General features: G+C 37.7%; 1 protein-coding gene across 6 annotated transcripts in view; it reads left to right on the top strand.

Annotated features, from left to right (window-relative positions):
- The window catches only part of citb (citron rho-interacting serine/threonine kinase b), an 86,240-nt gene that overhangs the window by 51,205 nt on the left and 13,627 nt on the right, over window positions 1-21,408 (top strand). For 4 of the 6 annotated variants that reach the window (XM_065248271.2, XM_065248274.2, XM_065248273.2 and 1 more), the window contains exons 22-26: window positions 81-279; window positions 14,704-14,868; window positions 15,100-15,123; window positions 19,427-19,564; window positions 19,643-19,817. In XM_065248271.2, the coding sequence (XP_065104343.1) occupies window positions 81-279; window positions 14,704-14,868; window positions 15,100-15,123; window positions 19,427-19,564; window positions 19,643-19,817 (701 nt within the window). The remainder of the gene's footprint in view (window positions 1-80; window positions 280-14,703; window positions 14,869-15,099; window positions 15,124-19,426; window positions 19,565-19,642; window positions 19,818-21,408) is intronic. The other 2 variants (XM_065248276.2, XM_065248275.2) reach the window with 1 other exon arrangement.

The following is a 21,408-nucleotide window of genomic DNA, read 5'->3' as shown; positions in this document are numbered from 1 at the left end:
ATCGGTTAACAGGGCAGAGTCCCGGCATATTGGTGAACACGAGTCTGGGCAATTCACTGGCTCTTTCTCTCTGGATTCAGGGGATCTTCGGCAGCCGGCGCCGTGAGGATCTGTTGGCAGCGTTGGCAGCTCAGGGGCAGACGCAGGTACCTGCTGTTACCCCTGTGGGACCTGTGCCCCTGCAATACAGCGATCTGAAGGTGGCGCTTGAGAAAGAGCGAGCTCGCTGCTCTGAGCTTGAAGACGCCCTGCAGAAAACACGCATGGAGCTCAGAGAGGGTGTGACACTCATGTTTATGCTTTTCTTTATAGTGCTCTAACAGATATTCAAGTTTCAATCTGATCTGTGTCTGTCCTTTTTTTTTTATTAAAATATTTGTTTTGTTCCATACACTCTTTAAGAGTGTAATTTTACTACAAAATACCATAGACTTACATTTAAGAAGGACATATAGCAACAAATCAGCAGCGCCCCAACAATCGCTCATGTCACCGTAGTAACAATTCAGCAACACCCTAACAACCACCCACATTACCCTAGCAACAAGTCAGCAACACACCAGCAACTGCCCATATCACCCTACCAACAAGTCAGCAATGCCCCAACTACCGCTCTTGTCACTGCAGTAATAATTAGGCAACATCCTCACATCCGCCCACGTCACCCTAGCAACAAATCAGCAACGTGCCAACAATTGCTCATGTCACTGTAGTAACAAATCAGCAATGCCCCAACAATTGCTCATGTCACAGTAGTAACAAATCAGCAACACCCTAACAACTGCCTATGTCTCCCTAGCAACAAGTCAGCAATGCCCCAACAACCGCTCATGACACAGTAGTAACAAATCAGCAACACCCTAACAACTGCCTATTTCACCCTAGCAACAAATTAGCAATGCCCCTACAACCGCTCATGTCACAGTAGTAACAAATTAGCAACACCCTAACAACTGCCTATGTCACTCTAGCAACAAGTCAGCAATGCCCCAACAATCACTCATGTCACTGTAGTAACAATTCAGCAACACCCTAACAACCACCTATGTCACCCCAGCAACAAGTCAGCAAAGACACAACAAGACCCACATCACCCTAGCAACAAGTCAGCAACGCCCCAACAACCACTCAAGTCACCCTAGAAACAAGTCAGCAACGCCCCAACAACCATCCATGTCACCCTAGCAATAAGTTAGCAATGCCCCAACAACCACCCACATTACCCTAGGAACAAGTCAGCAACCCCCCAACAACCACCCACATTACCCTAGGAACAAGTCGGCTACACCCTAACAAACACTTATGTCACCCTAGCAACAAATCAGCAATGCCCCAACAACCACCCACATCACCCTAGGAACAAGTCAGCAACGCCCCAACAACCACCCACATTACCCAGGGAACAAGTCAGCTACACCCTAACAAACACTTATGTCACCCTAGCAACAAGTCAGCAACGTGCCAACAACCACTCATGTCACTCTAGCAACAAATCAGCAATGCCCCAACAACCACCCACATTACCCTAGGAACAAGTCAGCAACGCCCCAACAACCACCCAAATTACCCTAGGAACAAGTCACCTACACCCTAACAAACACTTATATCACCCTAGCAACAAGTGAGCAACGTGCCAACAACCACTCATGTCACCCTAGCAACACATCAGCAATGCCCCAACAACCACCCACATTACCCTAGGAACAAGTCAGCAACGCACAACAACCACCCACATTACCCTAGGAACAAGTCACCTACACCCTAACAAACACTTATGTCACCCTAGCAAGAAGTCAGCAACGTGCCAACAACCACTCATACAGATGTGGCCTTTAAAAACGCGCGTTTTCTCCCGCGGCATTCGCCAAATCGTCTCGCGGAGTCACGCAGAATTCTGCAAGTGTTTTCGGGGGGGCTACTTTCCCTTTTCCCTTAATGTGTTTCGCTTCACAGAAAATCCACCAGGTGGCGCATAAAAAACTACATTTTTATATGCGTTGTCATTGCGGTTGTTTCCAGAAGTTAATAAGGGCATTGCTGAATATTTAACATTTCTATTAAAACAGCAAAGTGACGTCAACCAATTCTTGCCAGCATAACAGCGCATACATATATAAAGATGACTGTACGTGCAATGGGCATTTATACTAAGTGCAACAAAGAATTTAGTGTGAGCCTAATACACTTAACTCTATTTACAATGTATATCTTAATTATTTGTGTTGTCGAATTTTGACACCGTTTCATTGTTTGTTCATAATATTAATAATTATGTCCGTTTTTCTAAAAGTATTAATATTTTAAAGAGATTCATGTGGTATAAAAATACATGTTTTAAAGTTAAAAATGTTGTAAAAATATAGTAGTATTATTGTTCTTAATATATTAAGAACAATAATATGACACATGTATATTGCGCTAAATTGCTTTACATATGGAAAGAGGAATTCTTCTCAACCACCACCAATAAAGTTTAAAAAATATTCTTTAAATACGGCGTTTAAACCCACGCAGAGCGAACAAGAAAACATGGGCCTACATACTTTACAGTGGGCATATGATATCTTTATTTAGTTTTACATATTTAAAACTTTAATAATACCTTTCTTGCGCATATAGGCAGTCAGTGTTATGATTTTTTTTTATCCTTTCAGCCGTTATTCATAACAGTAAAAATATTCAGTGGCTTTGTAAATATATTACTAAAATAATGGATTAAAGTAACTTTATAAAATATCTTAATGTCACTTATGTATTTTTTAGTTGGTCAAAACAAAATAAATTGCTAGAAATAGAACAGACATTTTAATTTAAAATGTACATATATTATAGGCGTATATTATAGGTCCTTCCAGATATCTTATCTCAGACGTTCGCAGTCAACACTTTTAAAACTTATTTATATAAAATCTAATTTATAAATTAAAAAACAAAGTTTTAAGTTAAGACAATAATAAATATGTTTATTTTTATTGAAAGAAAAACGTAGAAAATGTTATTATGGGTATAGTTGATGCAAATAAAGTGTGCAGTATACAAAAAATGCAAACAAATTATTTCTAAAAGTGGCAAGATTTTAAAAAGATAAAGGTGGCATAAAGAAAGACATGAGAAAAGTAGAGGTATGCAAAAGAGCACAGTTTAGTTATTGTTAATTAAAGCGGTTTTATACACCTTTGTTTGAATTGACAAGCATTTTATTCGCCACTTTCAACACATTTTGTGATTGATTTACTGATTTATTACAGAAAATTGTTGTCAGAAGCAAAGCTATTGTACAAAGCATCTTTATATGTATGTTTTAAAGTTAAAAATGTTGTAAAAAATATATTAGTATTCTTTTATATTAAGAATAACAATATGATACATTTATATTGCGCTAAAATGCAATATACATTATTCTGCAATATAAATTATTCTCAACCACCACCAATAAAGTTTAAACATTATTCTTTAGAAAAAAAAACGGCGTTTAAACCCGTGTTGCGTGGAGCGAACAAGAAAACATATGCTTACATGCTCAATCGGCACCGGGCGGGTATCCTTTTCCTCCAGACCTTGACGCATGGTCGCGGAAAAGCGAGAAATATATTTTTTTTAAGTAAAAATATTTTGCACAATTGATATATTACTTATGAATATTTTAGGAAATTATTTTTGACACACGTAGGTTATTACGTGTATTTTGGATTTTAATTTCATTACTGTGCCTATCCGTGGCCTCATCCGAGCGCACTTTCTTTGTCTTGCGTCTTTTAAAGACATTGGTACAGCACCATGACCCAGAAAAGACTCACACACCTTTCCCTGATGCATGCCCACACAGAAATACTGAACTCCCTGGACATTCGTCCCCTAGCTCATGAGAGACTTTGTATTTCTATTATACAACCGGCGCAATGCGCGACGCGAGTTTTTTCTGCGCGAGTAAAGAGCGCATTGATAATATGCGTATTAACGGAATGACAACGCGGGTTTGTTTATTACATACATGGATGCGCAGCAGCACAAAAACGCTTTTTAATATGAAAAATTAAAGGATTAAAATGTAACAGATTATTATTGAGTCTCTTGGACATAAATGATGATCAATTATGAGACGTTAGAAGGCTTAAATAGCTGCTTCATCTGTAGCTAAGTAAATAAATGCTTTGCTTTAAACAAATGCATCTACTTTTAAATGTTTTTTTTTAAATGCTACCCAACGGATTTATTGTATATAATGACTCTGCACCTGTAGATATGGTGAGATGAGAAAACATTTTAAGTAATGCTTTTAAAAAAAACATTTCGCTGTCCAAGTGCTGAAATGGCTCTCCACACGTTTGTAAATTCTTTATCTTTTGTTTGTAACAAATAGAGTATTTTTACAGTACAAACCTTATATAAAGCCTATTCTAAAAATGTAATTATACACCATGTATTTCTTTATAAAAGTATACAATATCAGAACTAAACCCATCATTATTTTTGTTCAAATTATGAATTATTTATAAGTTTAAAAAAGACAGTAATAGTACTATTTAGTAAAAAAAAAGATCTATATAAAAATATACTAGGTATGTTAATGTGAGAATATTTTACATCTGTCGTGTGATTCTAACTTAAAAACGAAAGTAAAATATGTTCGTCCGCATGGACATTGAAAATTGTGAAGTTTAATTAATATTATATGTTGTTATAATATTATATGTTGTATGTAAATTGTAACGAAAGTAATTCCCCCTGGGATAAGTATTTTTGCTTCTGATTAATAGCGCATATTCATCTGAGAACTGATGATGTCTGTGTGTTTCAGACCCTGGCTGTGTGCCCTGAAGTGTATATGACAATAAAGTAGTAAATCTCAATGTATTTATTTTTAAAATGTATTTTAAATAGGCCTATAGGCTCATAGGTTTTTTGGTTAAAAAATTCACAGCACCCCCTGTTCAAAATGACTTCCAGCGGCCCTGCCTTGACGCTTTGTGTGTTCGACTTTAAATGTTTTTTTTTTTTTTTTTTTATTAGAGAACATATGAACATTAATACAGAAAACAGGCATCAAAATAGAAACTTCCAAAGTTGAATAACAAAATAGTTATAAAAATAAAATAGAAGACATTCACAGGACGCCAAATACAGACTCATAGACATTAACAATACATGTACCTTTTACATTTTTAACAAGTTTAAGAGACTTCATTAAAAGAGTGATTTCTTTTAAGAAAACCAGGTGTAAAGGATAAGATTTTAACAATCTACATTTATGAATAAAGAATTTGCCATACAAAATGAAGAAATTTACCAAATTGTAAATGTTTTTATCATCATTCTCAAAGTAACAAATAATATCTTTCATATTAAATGTTATGACTGTGTTAGTTTTAGTTGATAGGACAGAAAAACATTCATTCCAAAATGCCTGAACATTTTGGCAATCAAAAAATAAATGACATAAAGACTCCTCAGTATTATTACAAAATGAACATTCGTTCCCAATTTCCATAAATTTAGAAAGTAGTAAATTAGTTGGGTATATTTTGTGTAATATCTTCAAATGAATTTCTCTCACTTTATTTGAAATACAAAATTTATAGGGCAGCAACCATGCTTTACACCAAATTACATCTCTTAGAATGGAATTCCAATAAAATTTTCCTCTTGGAGTAACTCTCTTCCTTTCATGAAAAACTTGTCTAATATCTTTATTAGTGCATTTTTTTTCAAAAATATTTTTTCGACTTTAAATGGTGCGGCGCTGACTGGTCGGCGTATGACATCAGAGTACCGCGAGAGCAAAGGTAAAGTCGGACCATTTGTAACATTTCGACTTGCTCTCGCGGTACTTTGATGTCTTCGTTGCCGACCTGTCTGCGCAGCGCCACATAGAAACGCCCTTTGACTCTTTAAGGCAAAGTACCAGCAACATGAGAAGTGGTGGCACGCAAAAGAAAGTGAAGGTACGCAGTACGCTAAAATATAAAGCGTCTGTACTGCGAGCACTGGTATAATTATTTACATCGTGTGTTGCTCTTTCACCATTGTGCACCCGCGCACTCGCTCTGTAGTTTGTAGCTCGCGCTCCGGCTTCGATAAACACCGTTTCTCAATACCAAGTAGGGGAGAGTGGGGCAAAGTGAGCCAGTGGGTAAGTTGACCCACCCCCTTTATCTAGGCAACCATACAGATTTGTAGCCGTGTGACCACAAATACAGGTAGCAACCATAATTTATATGTTAAAGAGAAGGACAAATTAAAGAGTTATGATTAAAGTATGATTTTTTTAACAAAAAAAAAAACAGTTTTTATCCTATCAAAGTAAAATTTATACATACCAGGTATAAAGGCTGTTATGTTAAAGTAGATTTATCCAGGTCTAAATATTCATACCATAAATATTTGTGATAGGCTATGTATAAAACCATGTGAATGATTTAGCTAAAGATTAGCCTGAATTACTAAGCTAGGCAGTTTCCCAGAACGGTGGCTGTGGGGCAAAGTGAACCAGATGGGGTAAACTGAACCAGGGGTTCAACCCCACCATGAGGCACTGTAACCATTGAATATGTTTTATTAGAAAAAAATTCTGTGTAGTTTCGCACAACTGATTTGTTCATTTTTAAACATTTTAGAAAACATATCATGCTAAGACATTACCATATTAATTAATTTTTATGCATTTGGCGTTTTGCAGGTCTACACTGAAAAAACAAACATACCACTCAGAAACGTCCATTGACAATCTCCAAACAATAAGTTGTTCCTCAAAATCTGTATTTTCATCTGATACAGACTCAAACATGAGTGGATGACATCAGAGTACCGCGAGAGCGATTTAAAACCAACCTCCTCCGCTTTATTTCTCGCGGTACTCTGATGTCATCTGCTTGTCGGTTCTTGTGGCGCTGCGTAAAGTTGACCACACCTAAAAAATGTACTGCTAAACTCGACAGAAATGCTCTGTATACCAGCACCTCCTTTATTAATTTGTATAGCAGAAAAAGTTCTATTTTACTTCTCAGCGTGATAAATAGCTTACAAGGTTTGGTGTGTGAGCGTGTGAACTGACAGAAATGCGTGTGTCTCATGGCGATTGCGTGGGACTTAAGAGCCTAGGTTATATCAACATATGTCAAATTAAGTTACCTGATATCCACTTAATTTTATAAGTTATAAACATTCATTTAAAATAACATACAGCTTATGTATTAGGCCTATTTGCTTAAATTACATTCTAACAAAGAAACTGCAAAGGTTGATAGTAAAACCCAACACGCTGGTGAAAACTGGATAAACCGGTTTTCTTTGATGAGGTGATCGATTAGCATTGGGGGTTGGCAAAGAATTGGCAGACCTAGGGGTGGGTGGTTTTTAATTTCTTGACTCTCTGTCACTGGTAGCTGCTAAAACAAGCAGCTAAACCATGTGCAATTAATTACATTTTGGAATTAACTTCCTTCATGTCTTTTTATTTATACACTGTAAAAAATATTTTCTGAATTTTTAAGTAAAGTTAGCATTAAATATGTTTTACAAACAATTGATTTACAAACTCTGGGATGTTTGTGATTATTATCATTCAGAAAAGTGGTGCTTGTGTTTAGACTCATGTTTTACGTGATTAAATCAGGTTACATTAGTTTCTTTTCAGTGTAGAACAGTTTGTAATCAAAATGCAAAAATATAGTACATTTATAAACATCGCTGAAACAAAGAGTGAATTAAAAAAGTAATAAAGTTAAAGCTGCTGATAATTTTGTTTATATTTACTAGCATTTTCTGAGTGAAAAATGTTTAGATTTTGTTAAGTAGCCTAAATCCTACTCCAATTTATTTCAGTGTAGGTTTCTCATTTTTATCAGCTTTCTTTTGCTTTTCAAAGGGCCGTCTACCTTTGCTACCGCCAGTGCTTTAATGTGGTCCAGTACCGCCACTTCCAAATATAGCTCTTGAGCGTACCACCATCTCTCCCTGCGCCCAGAACCTACTTCTAACGTACCAGAACGCTCATTTGCACATCTGTTTAAATCAGAGGCTTAATTTAATTATTTGGCTGCGCTGCCGCTTTTCAAAGCGCCCTTCACAATGCAAGCTACCTAATTCGTCCCACCGAGAGCAGAGACTACATTACCCATTCACCTTTGAGTTTTACAAGTTAAAAGCGCATGCGTAGCTTTTGCTGCTGTCAATAGGCTTGTTCGACTTCATGCGGCGCCCCGAGAATCGACAGCCAGAAGACGTCACAGTATCGCGAGACCGAGGCGAAATATGATTTCTTGAATCATTCTCGCGGTACTCTGACGTCATCCGGCTGTCGGTTCTTGCGGCGCCGCATGAAGTCGAACAAGCATAGTGTTAACAACGTGGTTTGGAGAGGTGTGTGAAACGCGCAACCATAGCTGCTCTGTTAAAATGAAAATACAAATGAATACTTAATATGCCCTCCTGGTTTTAGACTCTAAGGAGTAAAAGAACAAGGTCAGAATCAGATGACTCTCGCTGGCTGACATCCCAACAAGCCAGAATGATATCGCTGCAGGTCAGATGCAAGCTTTTTCCAATACCCTTCTGTAGGTACGTGACAATCTCTGCTGTCGCGGCTGTCAGCTTGGTTTCCCTCGACGCAACTTCGGATTTCCTCAGACGATGTGCAGACTGATTGTAGCCTATTATACATACTTGCTAAACTACAAGTGTACGAAATTTCAATGAATTTGAACGACGCGCACAGGAGTTTTACCACACGCAAAATGGAAAACAATGGGACAAAATAAAGTGATGACTTTCGAGTTTCAAATGGCCAATATTCTGTTATTCTTGAACCCATAGACATGGTCTTGGTGTCCAGAGAGTATCTTTGCCCGACAGCGACAATATGTTATTAAAAAATAAATTACATCATTATGGATAAATGAGTGCTTACAGAATATATATGTTTGAGAATGCTTATCAGTACTTTTTTGTTTCTTAAACTTTAAAGATGAATATTCTCCTTTAGAGATGGGCAATTTTCAGCAATAGCACATTATATTCAAATTTTTGAGCTCATAAAAATATTTTTTCGCTTATTTAAATGACTTTTTTATGTTTTTATGCACGTTTAGTTTTGGTGCAATTTCATCAAAAGCTTGTAATTAGGAAATACACACAACATGCTTAACGTGTATTTTCTATATGTTAAAAAGTTTGTAAAAATTGCGTATTCTTATATAATAAGAATAACAATATGATATATTTATATTGCGCTCAAAATGATTTAGAAATGGAAAAAGGAATTCTTCTCAACTACCACCAATAAAGTTTTAAAATTCTTCTTTAGAAAAACGGCATTTAAACCCACGTGCACCGAACAAGAAAACGTATGCTTACATACAGTCCGTGTATGATATCTTTTTTATTTAGTTTTACATATTTTTATTTATATGCATTTAATAATAAGGTCATAATGTACACACTGTTAAAAATGATTCAGTGGCTTTGTAAATATCTCTAAAATAAATGATTAAAGTAACTTAATAAAATCTCTTAATGCAGTTATGCGATTTTTTTAGTTGGAAAATAAATTACTAAAAATAGAACAGATATTTTGTGTAAAATGTACATATATTATTTGATGTATACGCCTTAATAATATAAGTATTACATTTACAGATTATTTTAGTCAATATATTTAAAAAGGTCAGAGTAATATATTTAAGTTTTTAAAACTGTAATAATTGCATATTTCAAATTATTATTATTTCTATTTGACATCAAAAATGTGTAAGTTTTACGCCTAACTTGAAGTATGATTTACTTATATTTTCACATTGATATTTTTTGAGTAAATGTAGGCAAAAAATAAATTAATAATAAGTAGAAAAAATGTCAATTTTAAACAATCACATAGCCAACGGTTTTTAATCAGCAACAAAGAAACTGCGCATTTTGCCGATGACAAACACATCAGAAACTCCTCGAATTTATGAATATTTACACTTACAATATGATTTTATTTCCTTAGTACAAAAGTATAACATATTATACAAATTCTCAGTGAAATGTATTAAACACCAATGCATACTTTTTATCGTGTTTCATACCATGTAAAGGGAAACATAATAATATAAAAAGTAGCCTACTGTTCAGTAATGCAGAAAAGCGCACCACAACCATGTTAAAGCTATTAAAACGTTCAGATGCAAAAATGAACTAAATGTAAAATTAGATAAACTAGTTAATGATATTGCGTAAATGCGCTCGGTCTCTTCAAAGGTCTTCGCGAATTATTTTGTTATAAGACTCGATTATCATACATCACGTCTCTTCTACTGTAAGTACACGGAAAAAATAAGACAAATGATCCGCGTTTGAGTCGGATTTTTATGAAGAATATGTGACTGTTTATGTAACTGGCAAAAGAAAACTTCGCCAACAAAATGTTTGCCAAAAAGCATGCATTTGTATGACATCAAAGTCCGTGTCATGTTACTTCAATATCATACAGTATACGCTCAGCATGAAGTCGAGCACACACATTGTCGTCAGTATGGCCTACAAGAAACACGCCTGCCCTCTACAGGTTTTTATATTTCCTGCGTCCCCCACCGAACCCCCCTTTTGCGGGATCTCGCAGAATTTCGGAAGTCTCCGCGGCATTCTGGTCTCAGAGACGCGCATTTTTAAAGGCCACATCTGTATCACTCTAGCAATAAGTCAGCAACACCCCAACAACCACCCACATTACCCTAGGAACAAGTAGGCTACACCCTAACAAACACTTATGTCACCCTAGCAACAAGTCAGCAACTTGCCAACAACCACACATGTCACCCTAGCAACAAATCAGCAATGCCCCAACAACCACCCACATTACCCAGGGAACAAGTCAGCTACACCCTAACAAACACTTATGTCACCCTAGCAACAAGTCAGCAACGTGCCAACAACCACTCATGTCACCCTAGCAACAAATCAGCAATGCCCCAACAACCACCCACATTACCCTAGGAACAAGTCAGCAACGCCCCAACAACCACCCAAATTACCCTAGGAACAAGTCACCTACACCCTAACAAACACTTATGTCACCCTAGCAACAAGTCAGTAAAACGTGCCAACAACCACTCATGTCACCCTGGCAACAAATCAGCAATGCCCCAACAACCACCCACATCACCCTAGGAACAAGTCAGCAACGCCCCAACAACCACCCACATTACCCTAGGAACAAGTCGGCTACACCCTAACAAACACTTATGTCACCGTAGCAACAAGTCAGCAACGTGCCAACAACCACTCATGTCACCCTAGCAACAAATCAGCAATGCCCCAACAACCACCCACATCACCCTAGGGACAAGTCAGCAACGCCCAACAACCACCCACATTACCCTAGGAACAAGTCAGCTACACCCTAACAAACTCTTATGTCACCGTAGCAACAAGTCAGCAACGCCCCAACAACCACCCAAATTACCCTAGGAACAAGTCACCTACACCCTAACAAACACTTATGTCACCCTAGCAACAAGTCAGCAACGTGCCAACAACCACTCATGTCACCCTAGCAACAAATCAGCAATGCCCCAACAACCACCCACATCACCCTAGGAACAAGTCAGCAACGCCCCAACAAACACTTATGTCACCCTAGCAACAAGTCAGCAACGTGCCAACAACCACTCATGTCACCCTAGCAACAAATCAGCAATGCCCCAACAACCACCCACATCACCCTAGGAACAAGTCAGCAACGCCCCAACAAACACTTATGTCACCCTAGCAACAAGTCAGCAACGTGCCAACAACCACTCATGTCACCCTAGCAACAAATCAGCAATGCCCCAACAACCACCCACATTACCCTAGGAACAAATCAACTACACCCTAACAAACACTTATGTCACCCTAGCAACAAGTCAGCAACGTGCCAACAACCACTCATGTCACCCTAGCAACAAATCAGCAATGCCCCAACAACCACCCACATTACCCTAGGAACAAAGCAGCTACACCCTAACAAACACTTATGCTTATGTCACCCTAGCAACAAGTCAGCAACGTGTCAACAACCACTCATGTCACCCTAGCAACAAATCAGCAATGCCCCAACAACCACCCACATTACCCTAGGAACAAATCAACTACACCCTAACAAACACTTATGTCACCCTAGCAACAAGTCAGCAACGTGCCAACAACCACTCATGTCACCCTAGCAACAAATCAGCAATGCCCCAACAACCACCCACATTACCCTAGGAACAAATCAGCAACGCCCCAACAAACACTTATGCTTATGTCACCCTAGCAACAAGTCAGCAACGCCCCAACAAACACTTATGTCACCCTAGCAACAAGTCAGCAACGTGTCAACAACCACTCATGTCACCCTAGCAACAAATCAGCAATGCCCCAACAACCACCCACATTACCCTAGGAACAAATCAACTACACCCTAACAAACACTTATGTCACCCTAGCAACAAGTCAGCAACGTGCCAACAACCACTCATGTCACCCTAGCAACAAATCAGCAATGCCCCAACAACCACCCACATTACCCTAGGAACAAATCAGCTACACCCTAACAAACACTTATGCTTATGTCACCCTAGCAACAAGTCAGCAACGTGTCAACAACCACTCATGTCACCCTAGCAACAAATCAGCAATGCCCCAACAACCACCCACATTACCCTAGGAACAAATCAACTACACCCTAACAAACACTTATGTCACCCTAGCAACAAGTCAGCAACGTGCCAACAACCACTCATGTCACCCTAGCAACAAATCAGCAATGCCCCAACAACCACCCACATTACCCTAGGAACAAATCAGCAACGCCCCAACAAACACTTATGCTTATGTCACCCTAGCAACAAGTCAGCAACGTGCCAACAACCACTCATGTCACCCTAGCAACAAATCAGCAATGCCCCAACAACCACCCACATCACCCTAGGAACAAGTCAGCAACGCCCCAACAAACACTTATGTCACCCTAGCAACAAGTCAGCAACGTGCCAACAACCACTCATGTCACCCTAGCAACAAATCAGCAATGCCCCAACAACCACCCACATTACCCTAGGAACAAATCAACTACACCCTAACAAACACTTATGTCACCCTAGCAACAAGTCAGCAACGTGCCAACAACCACTCATGTCACCCTAGCAACAAATCAGCAATGCCCCAACAACCACCCACATTACCCTAGGAACAAAGCAGCTACACCCTAACAAACACTTATGCTTATGTCACCCTAGCAACAAGTCAGCAACGTGCCAACAACCACTCATGTCACCCTAGCAACAAATCAGCAATGCCCCAACAACCACCCACATTACCCTAGGAACAAATCAACTACACCCTAACAAACACTTATGTCACCCTAGCAACAAGTCAGCAACGTGCCAACAACCACTCATGTCACCCTAGCAACAAATCAGCAATGCCCCAACAACCACCCACATTACCCTAGGAACAAAGCAGCTACACCCTAACAAACACTTATGCTTATGTCACCCTAGCAACAAGTCAGCAACGTGTCAACAACCACTCATGTCACCCTAGCAACAAATCAGCAATGCCCCAACAACCACCCACATTACCCTAGGAACAAATCAACTACACCCTAACAAACACTTATGTCACCCTAGCAACAAGTCAGCAACGTGCCAACAACCACTCATGTCACCCTAGCAACAAATCAGCAATGCCCCAACAACCACCCACATTACCCTAGGAACAAATCAACTACACCCTAACAAACACTTATGTCACCCTAGCAACAAGTCAGCAACGTGCCAACAACCACTCATGTCACCCTAGCAACAAATCAGCAATGCCCCAACAACCACCCACATTACCCTAGGAACAAAGCAGCTACACCCTAACAAACACTTATGCTTATGTCACCCTAGCAACAAGTCAGCAACGTGTCAACAACCACTCATGTCACCCTAGCAACAAATCAGCAATGCCCCAACAACCACCCACATTACCCTAGGAACAAATCAACTACACCCTAACAAACACTTATGTCACCCTAGCAACAAGTCAGCAACGTGCCAACAACCACTCATGTCACCCTAGCAACAAATCAGCAATGCCCCAACAACCACCCACATTACCCTAGGAACAAAGCAGCTACACCCTAACAAACACTTATGCTTATGTCACCCTAGCAACAAGTCAGCAACGTGCCAACAACCACTCATGTCACCCTAGCAACAAATCAGCAATGCCCCAACAACCACCCACATTACCCTAGGAACAAATCAACTACACCCTAACAAACACTTATGTCACCCTAGCAACAAGTCAGCAACGTGCCAACAACCACTCATGTCACCCTAGCAACAAATCAGCAATGCCCCAACAACCACCCACATTACCCTAGGAACAAATCAGCAACGCCCCAACAAACACTTATGCTTATGTCACCCTAGCAACAAGTCAGCAACATGCCAACAACCACTCATGTCACCCTAGCAACAAATCAGCAATGCCCCAACAACCACCCACATCACCCTAGCAACAAGTCAGCAATGCATTGTTGAGTTTTGTAAGCGGCACCTTTTAACTTCAGTAAACTCTTTTAAGGAAATGTTGAAATCTGTTTATTTCTAGAAAATATTTTAAATACAAGTATTACTAAAATCACACGTTCACTCAGCATCACATGATGCTCTCTCTTGTCTTTCTCTCCTCTCATTTCCCCCTCAACAGTTCAGTTTAAAGCTCTGGAACACAGCGGATCCCCGGTCACCCCTGGCCTGACCCGTCAGCAGCTCATGATGTCCAACAAATCCAACAAATCCCCTGAACACCAGCCCAGTGGCCCCCTGATGTCATCAAGCTCCGCCCGCAGGAAGGACGTGGCAAATCCTGAAGGTTCGAAATTAGTAAACAACAGACAAGATTCTTCTTACTAGTTTATATCATGCTGGGAAGTTGAGAAATTAGTTCCCTGTGAGAAATTGTAAAGGTTTTACTGTGTTTACTCTGAAATGAGATCATATCAAGTCTTGTGAAGGACTCCAGGATGAAGGTATGTATCTCTAATGTGTGTATCTCTCTCTTGTGTGTCCACACTCACTTTACTTCTCTGTTGTCATCCCACAGAAATAAGGAGAGTCACTTCTGAAAGTAAGTTCTTATATAACTTAGTCTTAGGTGGCTCATTCTTAAAAAACTGTCTTATTTGTGCCTGAATATTATAAATAAACTGGATGAGAACTGGCAGAGACCATAATCGAATAAATCATTTAGATTAGATGAAAATATTAATAACCCATGCCATTTCTCTTTCTTTGGATTGTTTATGCAGTACAAGTTCAAAACTTTACTGGCCTTCACTTACAAATATCATTATATGACATTATTACACCGATCTCTAAAATGCTTGATTCTGATTGGCCAGTTGCGACATTCCAAGGTCCGTTCTTTTCAGATAACAATTGCTCAAAACTAATAACACACAGTAACCTGGATGCTGCAAATCATTTTGACAGGTACAGTTTAATTACACAAATTTAATATAAATATGTATTTTAATAACACATATAACGTTATATTTACAAATGATTAATCCAAATAGTGTGTTCGTGACATTTGAACGTCTCGTCTGATCTTAAAACCGAAAGTAAACATGTTTTCCTCACGGAAGGTCTGTATACTGCAAAAAATGACTTTCTTACTTAGTGTTTTTGTCTTGTTTTCAGTAAAAAAACCTAAAAATTCTTGATGAGCAAAACGACTCAAGAAAATATGTCTAGTTTTCAGACAAAAAAAAAATACAATTTAAGGTATTGCGGAGGATTTTCTTTTTCCGGGTGGATCATCAAGACAATTGGTTCTCCTATTTGTCAATCAGGAGTGTTGTGCAATTGCATTTTTTAAAAAAGTGGAGAAGGCGGTTCTTTTCTAAAATTTGAGAAAATCCTCCGCTACACCTTTAAGTAAATTGGTGCTTAAAACAAGCAAAAATATCTGCCAATGGAATAAAAAAATATCCTTGAAATTCCTAAAGACTTAACTCAAGAAAAAATGTCTTATTCCATTGGCAGATTTTTTGCTTGTTTTATGCACAGTACATTTTATTATTTTAGTCTAAACACTAGACTTATTTTCCTATATCATTTGGTTACACTTTAAAATAATGTTCATTAGTTAACATTAGTTAACTACATTAGTTAACATGAACTAATGATGAACTGCACTTATACAGCATTTATTAATCTTAATTAATGTTAATTTCAACAATTGCTAATACTTTATTAAAATTTGGTTAACGTTAGTTAATGCACTGTGAAATAACATGAACAAACAATGAACAGCTTTATTTCTATTAACTAACATTAACAAAGATTAATAAATACTGTAACAAATGTATTGCTCATGGTTTGTTCATGTTAGTTAATACATTTACTAATGTTATCTAATGAACATTATTATAAAGGGCCCTATCTTGCACCCAGCGCAATTGACTTTGTCAGTGACGCATGTATCATTCGTATTTTGCGCCGGCGCACAGCGGGGTTTTTCCCTCCACAGATGCACGTCAGCAAACTAGGGAATGAACTTGCGCTCCCTGGGCGGTTCAGCGCAAAAAGGAGGCGTGTTGCGGCGCAAACCATCTCTTATGCTATTTTGCAGTTTCAAAAAACAATTGCGCTACTAACCAAAAAAAAACTAGTCTAAAGTCAGTGGCGCGTTGCGCGTGGTTCATTATGCTATTTTAAGGGCGCATGCTTGACCATAATGTATAGCGTGCACAACGCGCATACACTTTGCTTATCTAATCTACACAGATGCAACAGTTATTTTTGCAAATCATAAATTGTTACACTTAAAAATATTAATACACGAGATAAGGGGAATCATAGTGGTGAGCATTGTGGTGATATTTTTTATTTATTCTCATGCAAATAACGATTAAAATATTTTCATAACTTTGTTGTGTGGCTGTATTTCGTTTATTTTATGTAAATAATAGTTAAAATGTTTTCATAAGAAACCTTAATGTATATGAACTTGATTTGTTTGGGGTTGGACCTTGCTTGCGTTTCTTGGGTCCGATTTCAAAGCCCCCAAACCCTTTCAGCGGTGAGGGTGGACGCAGCGATGTCCTCTGCTGGCGTCAAGTCCTGAGGCAGATCCACCTCCCGTTACACGGCGTGCCCGATTTATGCTGGCAAGCGTGGGATTCCCCCGTACAAGGACGTCGGTCTCCTCGGCTGTGAACCGCTCCTGGCGTACGCCTGGTAAATCCGTCATAATAATAGCAACCCGCCATGGAACTTGCGCCCTTGCGTTTAAAGGGAATGTTGGCTAGCGTTCTGATTGGTTTATTTGACGTTACGCCCAAACCACACCTATGAATAATGAACCTACTTCAGACCAACCTCTTATTGATTTGCGCCCGGCGCAAGAGTTATTTCTCACGCCGGGAAAATAGCAACAGCGCCCAAGATCCGCCCACAAACTCACTTGCGCGTTGCGCTTCGCACTTGCGTTTCAGATCGTTAAAATAGAGCCCACTGTGTTACCGATCATTTTTATTAACATTTTAATTTATTTATTTTTTAGATATTTTTAACTGAAAACAAACAATTTTTTTTACTAAGTAAGAAAGTCAACTGCAAAAAAATATTTTCAAGAAAAAAAATCTTAGTATTTTTGTCTTGTTTTCAGTAAAAATATCTAAAAAGTTCTTAAATTAAGATTGTTTTTCTTGATGAACAGAACTACCCAAGAAAATAAGTAGTTTTTAGACCAAAAATATCAAATTTAAGTGATTTTGTGAATAAAACAAGCAAAAAGAAAATTTAATTCAAGAAAGATTCAAGAAAAATTTTCTAACTCCATTGGCAGAGGTTTTTGCTTGTTTTATGCACAAAATCACTTGAATTTGATATTTTTGCTCTAAAAACTAGACTTATTTTCTTGGGTCGTTTTGTTCATCAAGATAAAGCATCTTAATTTAAGATTTTTTTGATATTTTTACTGAAAACAAGACAAAAATACTAAGAATTGAAAATAATTTTTTACAGTGTATACTGTCAATATTTTTTGTACTATGTGCCAAAAAAAGATGTAAATATAAGTGGAAATATTGAAAAAAGCTATGACACTTGTTCAAACTTTCATTGTTTACTTGCTTTTGGCATAAATAATAAACAGGGATGGCTTTTTTTTTTGTCGATAAATTAAAAATGTAGTTCTTTCTCCTTCATTGACAAGTTATTTCGTTACTTAAGAGAAAACGCTTCCCTGCCATTAACAGTTTTTACGGCAATCCATATTTCTGCTATTATAATATCCACTAGGTGGCACTCTTACCCAACTTATAAAACACTAAAGCATCCACTGATCCAAAAACAGTAAAAACTCTGTGTATGTTTTGATCATTGTTCTGAATCTAATCGCTAAAAGTCCTTAACAAAAATGCAATTATCTCTTTTTGCTACAAATTTTTTTTATTTTTGAAGAAATCTAATCATATTTGATTGGTGATAAAAGAGAGCCAATTATGGGATGAAAGGTTTTTTTTTGAAAGCAGAAGGTCTGTTGTTTCATTTGATATATTGTATATATATATATTTAAAGGCATTTCCGAAAGGCATTTAACTTTTGTGAAAATCATGGTGCTGGCTGGCAGCTTTTTTTTTAAATTAAGTTAATTTTTTTTTTCAATTTAACCAATATTGACCAGTGATTATTAGCATGCTAATAATAGTAAACAGGTTTTAGTCAGTATTTTCAGCCTGATCTCACTAGAATTTGTACAAATTTTATGAGTTTGCTTATTCCTATAAATTCGCACAGAGTGAATCGTACAAAAATTACGATTATTATAAAAACAATAACAAAATCCCACTCCTAACCCCAACATCACATCGGCAAAAGCTAATCGTACAAAAATGTTTGAATGTGGTTGTATGAAAAATTTGAAGAAGCCATCTCGTAAAGTATGTACGAATTGTGAGATAGAGTTGATATTTCTCAGTATTTGTTTTTATATTAGTAGTAATTCACAGACACATATGGGATAGTTTTATGGGAATGAGTCGGACGGCTCTCCGTTATCATTTATTTACTCATATGTTTGTTTGTTTATCTCTGGAGAGATAAGCTCTATGGCCAGATCTAAACATCTCAGTTAAGCTGTCAAGTTCTTTTGGGGACATATTCATTACATTACTTTTGAAAGATTCAGATCAGGACACTGAGCTTATCTCAAAATCTCAGGCTTCCGTATATACACCGGTATATATGGCCATTCGGCTGTATGCATGTAACTTAGTCTGGATAGTACAGTGGGATCTGTACTATTCCCCTTAAAGGGAAACATTTTTTCACTTGCTCATCGCTATTTGCGTCAGAGATATAGATGAGTGTAAGAGACACAAGATATAAGAGCCTCTATTTATCTGTCTGATCATGACAGAGTACACCAGACGGGTGAAGGACCGGATTCATCACAACACTCCACATCGCTTCACGCAGGGGCTGAACATGAGGGCGGCACGCTGCACCGTCTGTCTGGACACGGTTCATTTCGGACGGCAGGCCGCAACTTGCATTGGTACGAGGCACGCTCTTCCGAATACAAAAGATGTGCTGTGATGTCACTGTACTGAAATGTCTGTCTCTCTTGTTTCAGAATGTCACGCTCTCTGTCACCCCAAATGTTCTCCGTATCTTCCGGCGGCTTGCGGTGTGCCCACTGAGTATGCGCTGCACCTCTCTGAGGCCTTGTGCAGGGAGAAGGGCAGCACATCGGCCCTTAAAGATGCTGGGGGTCATATGCGACTAGAGGGATGGATGAAGCAACCCAGGTGAGCACGCACACAACTTTTACTTTATTCGTCAATGAAGTGTTTTAGAAAGTTTCACATAAACAGTCTGTGGTTTTGTTATTTGTAACCCTGTCTGTGAAATCCAGTGAATGAGATCTGGAAGTTTGATTTCACATTGATTTCAATCTTTGACATGACCTTACTCAGTCAGTATAAAATTATCTAGATGAAACTGACTTTAGTTGGGTGACTTTATCTGTGTTTTTACAGGCAGTGTTGCAAATGTTTTTGTTATAGATACTTTTTAAATTTTTTAGTATGTGTAGCAAATTCTCTACATGTTACACTTCTGTTTACATTTTATCTTCCCTTTAAATAAACAATATGTAAGATTAAATATCCAAAAATCACTTGCACAATATTATATATGAAGAGTTTGGTTCCAAAACCCAACAAATCCTTTTAGATTAATTTGGGTAAAAATGTGTTTTCTATACCAAGAAATTGACAAGATGAAACCACTTTTTTCTGTTTCAAACTTTCACATAGCATCTTAGGTTATAATAACATAAAAAAATTCAAATCCATAATTTTATTTTCAAAGATTTATTATAAAAACCACAAAATGCAATAAATCCATGACAATTTTTTTCCAAAATGCTATAAATCTGTTGAATCAATATATAAATGTGCATTCATCTTTGCCATGTTATATTTATTTAGTTCACTAGTGGTATACACTGGTTAAAAAATTAACATTAATGGCATTAATCAAAACACTTTCTTTGCCATATTAAGAACACTGTCATTGCTGCTGTCATCCTTGGGACTTCGTCTCTGAACTTTTTTGACAGCGATCAGCTGTAAAATGTTTTGGTCCTGCTTGATTTTCGTTGACTTCGAGTAAAATAATGGAAAGTTTTTCATAAGATCCCATGTGCTACTTCCTAGTGCATCTGTTAACCTAGAATATGTGAAAAAGATCAACCCAGTAACTTAGTTTTGGTAAACCATTCTCTACAAGCACGTGAAAAAAATAGGTAATTAAAATTTGGCTCTCCTTATGATGTCATAAGGAGCTCTTATTATAATAATACCGCCCCTTAATCTGCACTATCCAACCACAGCACTGCCATTAAGTGGAGAGAGAAAGAGAGAGAGAGAAAATAATTTAAAGCACAATTGAGTTTGAATCGCTTCAAACCACAATCAATATGATCAGTGTTTGCACTTCATTCGGCTCATTTGCATTTTATAGGACACACCCAAAACGGCACATTTTGCACACACCTACAAAGTGTAAATTTCAACGTGTTATAATAAATTATCTATATGGTATTTTTAGCTAAAACTTCACATATGTGTACTCTTGGGACACCACAGATTTATTTGACATCTTAAAAAAATTATTGTGACATTTCCCCTTTAAATAAACGCCATATAATCTCAGTAAAATATAAATACTGTTTTAGAAGATTACAGTCTTTTAACGAAGGCAATAAAATGTACAAACAACACCTTGTTTTCTATTGTATATGTATAATATACAGCAGTGGTTTTAAAACTGGGGCCTGCGAGATGGTGCCAGGGGGGCCCCAGTTTTATGACATGTTATGAAATACATTAATTT

Source organism: Paramisgurnus dabryanus, chromosome 11, assembly GCF_030506205.2.
Source record: "Paramisgurnus dabryanus chromosome 11, PD_genome_1.1, whole genome shotgun sequence".
Taxonomy (NCBI): domain Eukaryota; kingdom Metazoa; phylum Chordata; class Actinopteri; order Cypriniformes; family Cobitidae; genus Paramisgurnus; species Paramisgurnus dabryanus.
This window is presented reverse-complemented; position numbering and strand designations above follow the sequence as displayed.